This window comes from Megalobrama amblycephala, linkage group LG1, assembly GCF_018812025.1.
Source record: "Megalobrama amblycephala isolate DHTTF-2021 linkage group LG1, ASM1881202v1, whole genome shotgun sequence".
Classification (NCBI taxonomy): domain Eukaryota; kingdom Metazoa; phylum Chordata; class Actinopteri; order Cypriniformes; family Xenocyprididae; genus Megalobrama; species Megalobrama amblycephala.
This window is the reverse complement of record NC_063044.1, coordinates 69,596,847-69,608,762: the sequence shown is the minus strand read 5'-3', so window position 1 is coordinate 69,608,762 and position 11,916 is coordinate 69,596,847. Positions and strand designations below refer to the sequence as shown.

Here is an 11,916-nt window from a genome sequence, read left to right as displayed (position 1 = left end):
ATAACATTCTCCCGCTTATATTTTTAGCACGCCAGGCTACTCCGTCTTGCCTTTAATCATCTTATTTTACGTTCAAATATATGCATTATGAACAAAGAACCGTCATTATTTCCAAGCAATGATGTGCTGAGTTACCTAGCTAGCTAACCTACCCGTCAGATTGTCCTACCCGGACTTACTGCATATGCATACATCAATATTACATCATTGTTGTCATGATAAATAACACAAAATTACTGTATATGCATTATTATAAGGGTAGGTTCAGGGTTGGGGTAGGTGTAGATGTTAATAAAGCCATAGACCACATTAATATAACGCTGGAAGCACAATCTGATAGGTGGTGTTAGACCACAGTAAAGATAGTTTGCGGTTTGATATTCAGATTTCTTTTGGCTATAAATACGCAGTGCGCTGTCATATACAAGTGTAACGGAGGCCAGCTAGTAGTTGCTGTGCGAGTAAACCTCACTCCTCTGATCTCAAGAGATGCTCTAGCGACTGACGCTAGAGGTTGCAGCCTTTAGCCTCCTTGTTAGAGCGTCCGACTCCCACACCGGAGACCCGGGTTCGAAGCCCGCACAGAGCGGGGCGAGTAGGACCTGGGTAGAGGGGTTACACATGCAAATAATACCGAATATCGTTCTCCATGATTTGTGAATTAAGGTGACGCTGTCCTTTGGGCCGAAATCAGGTGTTTTTTCCGTAACGACTCTTAATTTTATAATGGCTATAGCTCCAAATGTTGGACACTTAGAGGAATGAAACCGGTGTCATCTTCACCAGCTTGATCTGTGAATTTTTTCACAGCAAAGCTCTTGTCCGTAAACCCCTTGGTAAGTCCGACAGTAAGGAATGTGAAAGAAAGGCGTTCTTCATGTTTAACGTCTATTACCAGTAAACACGCAGACTGCTGGAATAAAATAACATTGTTTTAGGTCGAGCTCGATTTGTGAAAACTTTTACAATAGCTTTTTATCTCATGGCCGTGTTTCTCTTTGCTCTTTGCCATTTTTTGTATAATATGAAAGATAACTATATATATATATAAACCACGATTGGCCTGTGGCGGTTTTCGGGTGTGGCTTAGCGAAGGGATACAAATATTGCAAGTTTATATCACATTTCTGAATTTACAACTCGTAATTTCAACTTTATATCACGCAAATCTGTGAAAAAAGTCAGAATTGTTAGATAAAAACTTGCATTTACCTTGTTTTTGTGTTGCATTCTTATTATTCCAAAGTGTTCTAAAAAAATTAAGTTACAAAACTTGGGTAATCTAACGAAATACTTTACAAATTATTTTTTAAAGCATTTTGTGATCTGTAGTGAAATACATTTTAAAAGTAACCTTCCCAACCCTGGTTAATTTTTATATAATGCTTTATGAATACATGCAAACACTATGTATTAAAAGCAAGCACCCAACCATATGTTCAATGGAATCTATAAAATATACTTGTGTGCAAACTGGTTTCTTGATTCATGTGCAATAAACTTACATGTACAAAATCAACCTAAATATAAAGCTAGTTGCAAAGTATTCATAAATAACAAGTTTTTGATTGTTGAAGAAATCATAGCAGTTCAAAATAATTAACAAATCCACATGACTACAAAAATAAATAAACAACTGGACGTTAGACACACTCATATTTTATTTTGTTAATATAAAAATAAACTTTAGCTTACCTCCTTTCACCATCTTCACCACATCACGCTTCAGAAAATGTTGCATTGTGCTTCCAGTTAAGGAATACATCCCTCTAACAAATAAATGTGTTTTAATTAATGTTTAAAAAGTCAAAATCTAATGTTTTGCTTTGTTAATATAAAAAAAGCTTTAGCTTACCTCCTTTCATCATCGTCACCACATCACGCCTCAGAAAATGTTGTATTGTGCTTGCAGTTAAGAAGTGCACTAACACAAACAAGTGTTTTTGAATGTTTAAAAAGTCAAGCTCTAATATTTTACTTATTTTCTTTAAAGACAGCTTGACACAGTTCACCACATCACTTCAAAATGGCTACAGCTTCACTCATTGGCTGGATATACGATTTGCATATCATGCATTTTACTAATAAGGGTGCGTTCACACTTGTCATGTTTGGTTCGATTAAATCGAACCCTGGTGCGATTACTCGGTTAGTGAGGTTCATTTGAACATATGTGAACGCTGCCATCCGAACCCTGGTGTGCACCAAACAAGTGGACCGAGACCGCTGAAAAGATGGGTCTCAGTCCGCTTCCAAACAAACTCTTGTACGGTTCGAATGATATAGGAATGCAACACGGACCAAAGACATGTAAAAGAACCAAAAACAGGAAGGCGAGACCCTAAAAAGGACAGAATCCTCACGCATGTCGGTTTTTCTTGTCATAGTTTGCCCATGTTTCCCATAGTTCGCGAGTTTGCCCATGACAGGCATAGTTTGTGTGTGACGGATGGATTCCCGCCGCTGTTTTGACTACTTTACACATTTTGTAAGCTCTTCATGAACCTTTATGCCTTAAGGTTCGGTATCTTTTGGTTCGATGATAAAATTGCTAATCTGAACACTAATCGGACCAGGACTAAATGTTTTTTTTTTTTCTTCTTTGGTCCGGACCAAATAAACCAAACGAACCAAACTACAAGTGTGAATGCACCCTAAGTCAAATTTTAAGTTAGATTTACTTAATTTTAACCAAGTTATAATGCTAGTTGATGTTACTTACGCTTTTTCATTTACTTTATGTATACAATTATGTTCACCTTTTAGTATGCATTTTTCTCTGTTGCACACACTAGAATATGTTAAGTAGAGCTTGAAAAGTTATGAATGTACATATTGTTTTTTAGTTTAATGTATTTATCTTTATAAGTAATGGATGTTGAGCCAATGAATCATTGATCCATGGGTGGGGTTTTTTTTTTTTTTTTTGATAATAAAAATAACATGCATTTTGTTTCTGCAAGGTTTATGTAAACTTGACTAGGGCTGTATATAAAATAACCAATTCTCTCCTCACCATAGACAGTAAGTCTGAACTTGTTGAACACATCTCTTTTGTTGCTGGAGACATTATAAAGTCCAGAGTCTGTGGTTCTGCTGTTGATGATGGTCACAGTCTGTCTCTGAATCTCCCTTCAGCACTTTCATCATAAAACACACTCTTGTTGTTCATTACACTAGCTATGAGAATGTCTCCAAACTTCCACTCGATCTCTTCATCTCTGTGTATTTGAGTGAAACTAGAGTTCAGAGAGACTGATTCTCCCTCAGTCACTGACTCTGACTTCACTGCATCAGCAACAAACACACCTGAACACAAACACAAACACCACATTTGGAGTTTTTCATTTTCCACAGAAGTATTTCTGAAGGTTTAGTCTGATAAAACTTGACAATATTAGAGGAAAATTAATAAATATCAGATTGCATGTGGAGAAATGATAATATAAAGATAACTAGAAGTACTCACCAGTCAGACTCCAGGAGAACAACCAGAAGAAAATAAATGTATCAAACATGTTTTAACTGTTTCAGAAATGTTATAATAATCAAGTCCTGCACTCTTGCGAATGTCGATTGTTCTGTCAGTGTGTAATGAAGATTTTCAGAGAAATCCAGCAGTTAAACTCGTCCAGTAGCTCCTCCCACACATTCCAATCATATTATTAGAAATAGTTCCCATTCTCTCCTTTCTGTAGCTCATTTTGAGAAGGCATGGCAGTATCTGAAGGAGGAGTTTCGTTTCACTGAACCACTTAACAACAAACCCGCAGATTCATTCGCTTTAAGAAACATTCAACGTTTTCACGAGTGTCAGGATACGACTATTATCACAGTTCTGTTTCAAACTATTTCAGAAAATGTTTCTTTTCATCTGTTTGTGCTTGTGTCAGGCTGGTGAGTATTTTTATAGTCTCACTTCAGTTTATTTGATCATTTAAACACATTATTTCATCATTAATTTTGCTTCTAATATTTTCCAGTTGTATAAGATTAATATAGTCAGATATTTGTGTTGATGCTGCTGCTTCTTTCATTGACTGTATATTGAAATGAGTGAAGAATTAATTTGAGTGATTATGTGTGTTTGTGTTCAGGTGTGTTTGTTGCTGATGCAGTGAAGTCAGAGTCAGTGACTGAGGGAGAATCAGTCTCTCTGAACTCTAGTTTCACTCAAATACACAGAGATGAAGAGATCGAGTGGAAGTTTGGTGACGTTCTCATAGCTAGTGTAATGAACAACAAGAGTGTGTTTTATGATGAAAGTGCTGAAGGGAGATTCAGAGACAGACTGAAACTGGATCATCAGACTGGATCTCTGACCATCATCAACAGCAGAACCACAGACTCTGGACTTTATACAGTCTCCAGAGACACAACGATCAACACGATCAATCTCACTGTCTATGGTGAGGAGAGAATTACTATCCTGTTACATCTGTGGACTAAATTCACCAGATAATGTTACTGAGAATATGATAAAATGATGGAGAATTCTGTGATGATGCTGATCATTTTATCCAGAAGATCACAGTGATTTCTACTGAATCTGATTCATTCTGTCATGTTTTCAGCTCGTCTGCCTGTTCCTGTCATCAGCAGTAACTCTTCACAAAACTCTTCATCATCATCATCATCATGTTCATTGGTGTGTTCAGCTGTGAATGTGAGTCATGTGACTCTCTCCTGGTTCAAAGGAAACAGTGTATTGTCCAGCATCAGAGTGTCTGATCTCAGCAGCCGGTCTGATCTTCTTCTCCATCTGGAGTGTGTGGATGATTCCTACAGCTGTGTGCTGAACAATCCCATCAGAAACCAGACTCAACACCTCAACATCACTCAGCTCTGTCACACATGTGCTGCAGGTACTTCACTGATGATATCTGGTGTTTCTGCACACATTGATCTGGACTAATGACCGTCTCTTTCAGTCTCTCGGACAGTGCTGATCTCTGCTGCTGCTGCTGGATCTCTGTTGATTGTTGCTGCTGTCGGGATCTTCTGCATCTGCAGGAAACACACAAACACACACAGAGAAGGCAAGTGTTTCCTGTATGTATATAATTCTCAAACATCATTTCACTGAGTGTTTGTTTCTGTCATTATTGTTGAAACAGAGACTCACTGATCCCACATTCAACAGAGGAAACAGAAATAAATCGGTAAGATCATGATTTCAGTGTATGGTGTGTGTCTGTGTTGTTTCAGTCTGATTTTAGTGTGTGTGTGTGTGTGTGTGTGTGTGTTTAATGATCTACACACAGCAGCAGCACAACATATATTGATAAAGCAGTAGATGTGTTTGTGGATTTACACTGTAGACCTTCATATAGACACACAAACATTAGTCCGCTGACACACAACTTTAAAATACAGCAGTGAATCCTCGAAATCAGGCTTTCCACACTTTTAGAAGTGGATCCTGAAATATGAGGAAATAAGGACCACCATCCTGAAATTTAAAACACATCTGCCCATTTATTAAACAGAAATATGTAATATTATAAATCTCAAAATAGTGGGGCAGTCGTGGCCTAATAGATAGTCGGACTTGTAACCCAAAGGTCATGGGTTCGAGTCTCAGGTCCGGCAGGGATTGTTGGTGAGGGGAGTGAATATCCAGCGCTCTCTTCACCCTCAATACCACAACTGAGGTGAGACCCTTGAGCAAGGCACCGTACCCCCAACTGCTCCCCGGGCGCCGCAGCAATGGCTGCCCACTGCTCCGTGTGTGTGTGTTCACTGCTGTGTGTGTGCACTTGGATGGGTTAAATGCAGAGCACAAATTCCGAGTATGGGTCACCATACTTGGCCACATGTCACTTCACAATATCTGTATATCTGAAATTATATTATTTTCTACTCACTATTATAATATTGATAAATATATTTATTTATTTGAAAATAATTGTTAATTAAATTAATGATTAATATAAATGACTAATAACTAATAATTTTATTGTAATAATTTATTGTAATAATTTTATTAATTTATTTAAATATAATTTATTGACTTTTTTTTTTTCAATTTTCTCTAGATTTTATTCTTATGTTGTTTTAATTCTTTTACAGTTTTCCTCTGCATTCTTACATTGTAATCATTTGTTAATTGAACATTTAATAACTTTTTATTTTACTTTAATTTATTTAATTTATACCACCATATATTTATTTATATCTAATTAATTTTAATTCATTTTAGATTATTATTTTAACTGTATTCAATGTTTACATTTTTATGGAATATTAATTTAACATTTATTACTTCATTTAATTACTTATTTTAATCTAATGTATTTATTTATTTATTGCTTTCTTAAATTTTTATCATGTTAATTTAATGTATAATAAAGTTTTTTTAAATTAATTTTACATTATGGTTTTCTCTAGACTTTTCCATGTGTATTTAATATGTTATATAATTAATATATACTATTTAAGCATCACATTTTGTACATGAAATATACCTTTAACTGTACTTTAACTTTTCCCCACCAGCATTTTTTATAAATAGTTGCCAGCCAGCAGGTTATTTTTTTCTTTATTTCTTTTATCGCATTGTTCCTTTCTTGCTCATACTGTACATACATAAATTCAAGAATCACATGAGGTGTTGTTTATTCAACGTGACATTGTTCACATAACCTGTCTGGATGTTTCCCTGTAAGTGTGCAATTTAAATTTGAATGACCTATCATTATTTTATTATAAACAACCTCTTTTTCCCTTGATTTACCTATACATTTGATCTTTTGATTTACTTAATTATAAGTTGTAAATAAATCTACCCTTTTCTCCATTATTCTACTTTAGGCCCACTTGCCATTCTTCAATCACTATAAAATAAAACTTAATCTCTAACTTACTTAATAGAACTTGAATCTCTGGTTCCCTTTCAGTCGGTCACGTTCGACGTTACGTCAGAGACTGACGAAATGGGGTCTCGCCCCCAAAAGCCCAATCAGTGTTAACAAAACAAGCCAATGGTATGCTGATTACCTTGGTCTGCGATATTTGCATTGCGAACTCTGCCCACCCAGTGTGGGTATATAAGAAGCAGTGCAAGCAACTCGCATTCAAGCTTTCGCTTCGAAGCTGAGCACATCTCTCTCCTTGTCACCGAGTATTTTCAACACGTCTTCAGTTGGTGTTGGTGTTACGGCGCATTTCAGATGATCGTCTCGCTTCCTGTTTGGCTTGGCGTTTGCCCTGAGCGCTGGTGGAGCTTCCGAGTCTGATCCCAAGCTGACGGCCATGCTTTCCCAGGCAGCTCAGAGAATCAAGCTCGAGTGGAATCCTCCACCCTGCCCCGAACGCTCAAGGCTGGATGATTGGATCCTGGGGGCTGCACACGCTAATCGTCAGCGCCCCCCACTGGTTCCCCTCTTCCCAGAGGTGCATTAGGAAGTCACCAGTTCATGCAAGGCACCTTTGACTGCCCGAAACCGTTCTGGTACTTCCTCCGCCTTCGCCGCCCTCAACGGCGGAGCGGATAAAGGGTATGTGGGGGTCCCCCCAGTGGAGCATTCAGTTGCATTGCAACTGTGTCCCCAGAGTGCTTCCACCTGGCGCGATGATCCCAAGCTCCCATCTAAAGCCTGCAAGTTCTTCAGGAGAGGGTACCAGGACCAGGATTTTTAACGGGGACAAGGAAGAGGGAACATATTTTGCCTGTTTTGGCTAGTTTGCACTGGCTCCCCATTGAGTATAGAATCCAGTTCAAGGTATTATTATTTGTTTATAAGTCCCTGAATGGCTTGGCTCCAAACTACCTTTCAGATCTTTTGTCCTACCACCAGACCAATAGGCCTTTAAGGTCATCAAACAGACTGTTGCTGTCAGTACCCAAAACGCGCTTAAAGCTTAAGGGGGATCGTGCATTTTCGGTGGCTGCACCCCAGTTGTGGAATAACTTGCCTTTTAGCTTGAGATCAGCCACTTCTGTATCGGTTTTTAAATCTCTACTTAAGACACATCTTTTTAAAAAGGCTTATGGACTCGAGTAACTACTGTTTTCAGTGTGTGTTTTTAGTGTTGTATACCCTTTGTGATTGTTTTATTTTTTGATAATAGTATAATTTTATTTCTCTGTGCAGCACTTTGGTCGACTCTGTCGATATTAAATGTGCTATATAAATAAATTAAACTGAAACTGAAACCTCTCCTTTCCCTGGTGGAGGAATGGAGGAGAATTTCTTGTTTTCCCCCAGGGCCAGTGGTACCCAATTATTCACTAAAAGAGCTGTTTCCTCTACCTCTGGGTCCCAAGAGGCCACGGATGACAGAAGGCGACATTTCTCCTCGTCGCCCTTTGCCAGTTTCCTCTCAGAGCCAGTCATTGAACGCGCTGCTTTCTCATGCCCCTTCTGTCAAACTCTGGAATCAGAGTGTGTATTCACTCCACTTTTCCTAAGGGATGTTACGCCTCCCATGCTAGGGCTGTCTGTTCCACCTTGCTGCCCCACGTTGGGTATGCCTGTAGTTCCTCTGACCCCAGTTTCTGGAAGCTTGGTTACAACTTCCCAATCAGTCCCGTTTGCTCATCTGATCAGGCTCGGCTATGCGATTCATTTCGCTCGGTGGCCCCCAAGTTTTGGGGTGTTCGTGCTACCATGGAGGGCAAGGATGCCTCCGTCATGCGCACGGAAATCGCGACCCTTCTGGCAAAGGGCGCAATAGAGCTTGTCCCTCCAGCCGATATGAAGTCAGAGTCTTACAGCCCATACTTCATTGTACCCAAGAAAACAGGTGGGTTACGACCGATCCTGGTCTTGTGTGCCTTGAACCAAGCTCTTCGCAGACTCCCGTTCAAGATGTTAACCCCCAAACGCATTTTTGAATGCATTCGTCCCCTGGATTGGTTTGCAGCTATCGACCTGAAGGACGCATACTTTCATGTCTTCATTCTTCCTCGACACAGACCGTTTCTTCGTTTTGCTTTCGTGGAGCAGTCATATCAGTACAAAGTTCTCCCATTTGGGTTGGCCCTGTCTCTCCGCGTCTTTACGAAGGTCGCGGAGGGAGCTCTCACTCCCCTCAAGGTATAAGGTGTTCGTATTCTCAACTACTTCGACGACTGGCTGATTCTGGCTCACTCTTGAGATCAGTTGTGCGAGCACAGGGATTTTGTGCTCTCCCCTTTGCAGAGGATCTCTTTTTTTCAGTATGGAAATAGACTTCAGCCACGGGTTGGGTTGCCATGTGCAATGGGCATGCTGCGTCGGGCTCCTGGACAGGACCTCGACTCCAGTGGCATGTCAATTGCCTGAGCTGCTAGCAGTACGGCTTGCTCTGCACCGCTTCAGGGCCCTGCTAAGAGACAAGCACGTTCTGGTCCATACGGACAACACTGCGACTGTAGCATACATGAACCGTCAAGGTGGTCAACGCTCCAGTCGCGAGCCGCAACTCTTCCGCCATATTCTTTTGTGGAGTCCTCAAATATATGAGGTCGCTTCTGCCATTCATATCCCAGGCAGACTCAATTTAGTGGCCGACGAGCTTTCTCGGCAACAGTCTCGCCCCAGGGAGTGGAGACTCCATCCCCAGTCGGTTCAGCAGATTTGGGAACCCTTCGGGGACACTCAGGTGGACCTGTTTGCCTCCCCAGTCAATTCCCATTACCAGTTGTTTTTCTCCCTGACCGAGGGCACTCTTGGCATGGATGCTCTGGCACACAGCTGGCCGTGGGATCTGCGCAAGTATGCGTTTTCCCCAGTGAGCATTCTGGCACAAACGTTGTGCAAGATCAGGGAAGACGAGGAGCAGGTCCTTTTTGTTGTGCCATATTGGCCCGGCTGGACCTGGTTCTCCAAACTAGTTCTCCTTGTGACAGCCCCTCCCTGGCCTATCCCTCTGAGGAAGGACCTTCTCTCTCAGAGACGGGGCACCCTCTGGCACCCACGTCCCGATCTTTGGAACCTGCATGTGTGGGTTCTGGACGGGTCGTGGAAAGGTTAGGTACCTTGCCACCTCAGGTGGTGGCTACCATCACTTCGGCTAGAGCCTTGTCTACTAGACAGGCCTATGCCCTATCTCGGCGAGAAGACCCCTGCTCCAGCCCGGTCGGGTCAGTGCTCGCTTTTCTTCAAGAAGGTTACATACATAACCTAGATGTTTCTCATAATGATTGTTTTGCTAATTTATCCTCTTCTTCATTTCCCTTTATACCTATGTGTGCAGGAACCTATATAAAACTGAGATATTATCTTGAACAATTCTTGAACGTATTTGTAAGATACTAAAGAGAATATCTGGTTTTCACATTTTAGAGTGTGTTTCCAGCCTAAGGCACACTTGTGCAATAAACACGCTGTCTAATCAGCATCTTGATATGCCACACCTGTGAGGTGGATGGATTATCTTGGCTAAGGAGAAGTGCTCACTAACACAGATTTAGAGAGATTTGTGAACAATATTTGAAATAAATAGGCCTTTTGTGTACATAGAAAAAAGTCTTAGACCTTTTATTTTGTTCCACTTAGATTGTCTGTCTTTATGCCCCTATAGGTTAGCCCAGTAGTTGATCATTAATTGTTTCTGTCTAATTTATAGTGGCATCTCTCCTAACAAGACTTGTAAAGCTGTAACCTACTCCATGGCTACAATACACAATGTTTTCCACCAACTGGCAACCAGTGATGTCGAAATACTATTGGATAAACTGGCAGCACAAGGTTTCACACAGACCAAAACAAAGACAGACATTCTGACATGGAACACACATTTCAAAGTAGAATATTTGGCCGTAGAATTGTTTTTCTGAGAAACAAGTAGGTGAACTTAGCATGTTTCCTAAATATCTGCAAACATATCATGGTATTTTTATGCTTTATTAAAGTAAAAATCCTACATAGAGCCCCTTTAAAGCAGATTCTCATGATTAAAATGAACCCAAAATCAACATAATTAATTGCGAGGATCACAAGATATTACTCACAGAATAATTTAACATACTTAGCTAAAAACATGTCTCTCATCTTTCCGGGATGCACTGTGTATCCAATGTTCCCGGACCAATCCATGTTCTTTTTCCAAAGTGGAATAACACAAAATAGATATCATTTAAAGCTTAGAATCTCATCTTTTTAAATGCATCTAAACATTTTGAAAAACTCCTAATGAGTGCTGAGAAGTGCCTCTAAACCGGAGTTTACCACCCGTGGGCGCCACCTGGCTGTGGAAAAAATAACAATTTATTAAACTATACTTTATGCTATCACCACGAAATTTGAACCAGATGCAGCTCACATGTAGGAGAGCATCACCAAAAAATAATTTTTATCCAATCTTATTGCATTCCTGAGTTATTATTTATATATATATATATATATATATTTTTTTTTTTTTTTTGTGTATTTTATCAGCAGTTTCTCAGCATGAAAATGTCCATGTGTAATGAAGTTTATATTTTCTTAATTTAAAAAGTGTTCTATCAAATGATACCTACCTTTTGACTCTCCTTACTACAATTTTGGAGTTATGAGTCTTTACTTTTGTGTGTGTCACTCAGAAAAAAACATTCTAAAAAAGCCTTCAGGTCTTAAAGTGTTAAGGCCCCGGTTTACTTCAAACAAAATCAAAGAACGAACTGAAGTAATGTCATTTCGAACAAAATCAGGCCAAAACAAATGTTTTGTGTTCTTTTTGGAAGTTCGAAACGGCTTGCCAAAGCGAACTTTCAGGAAAAGTTCACTGTGTTAGTGCCTCATGACTAACACAGCGAACTTTCAACTTTCAGGAAAAGTTTGCTCCAGCTCCAAAAACACCTTCGTACTACCATTGGTCCATGACGATAATGTAATAGGAGGTGTGCATTGTGGCTCCGCCTTCACTCGCACAAACCGCGTCTTTGACTCATTTTGTGTGTTGAATTCATCGAGATAAGAGCTCTGCAGGTGAAAACATGAACACACT

At 39.8% G+C, this 11,916-nt stretch overlaps 1 protein-coding gene across 1 annotated transcript in view; it reads left to right on the top strand.

The window, feature by feature from the left end:
- Nucleotides 1–2,312: 2,312 nt before the first annotated feature.
- LOC125247719 (hepatocyte cell adhesion molecule-like) overlaps nucleotides 2,313–11,916 on the top strand; it is an 11,384-nt gene continuing 1,780 nt past the window's right edge. Inside the window, exons 1-4 of the mRNA XM_048159172.1 lie at nucleotides 2,313–3,897; nucleotides 4,098–4,409; nucleotides 4,575–4,865; nucleotides 4,932–5,162. Coding sequence (XP_048015129.1) covers nucleotides 3,861–3,897; nucleotides 4,098–4,409; nucleotides 4,575–4,865; nucleotides 4,932–5,086 — 795 coding nt within the window. The 5' untranslated portion in view covers nucleotides 2,313–3,860 and the 3' untranslated portion in view covers nucleotides 5,087–5,162. The remainder of the gene's footprint in view (nucleotides 3,898–4,097; nucleotides 4,410–4,574; nucleotides 4,866–4,931; nucleotides 5,163–11,916) is intronic.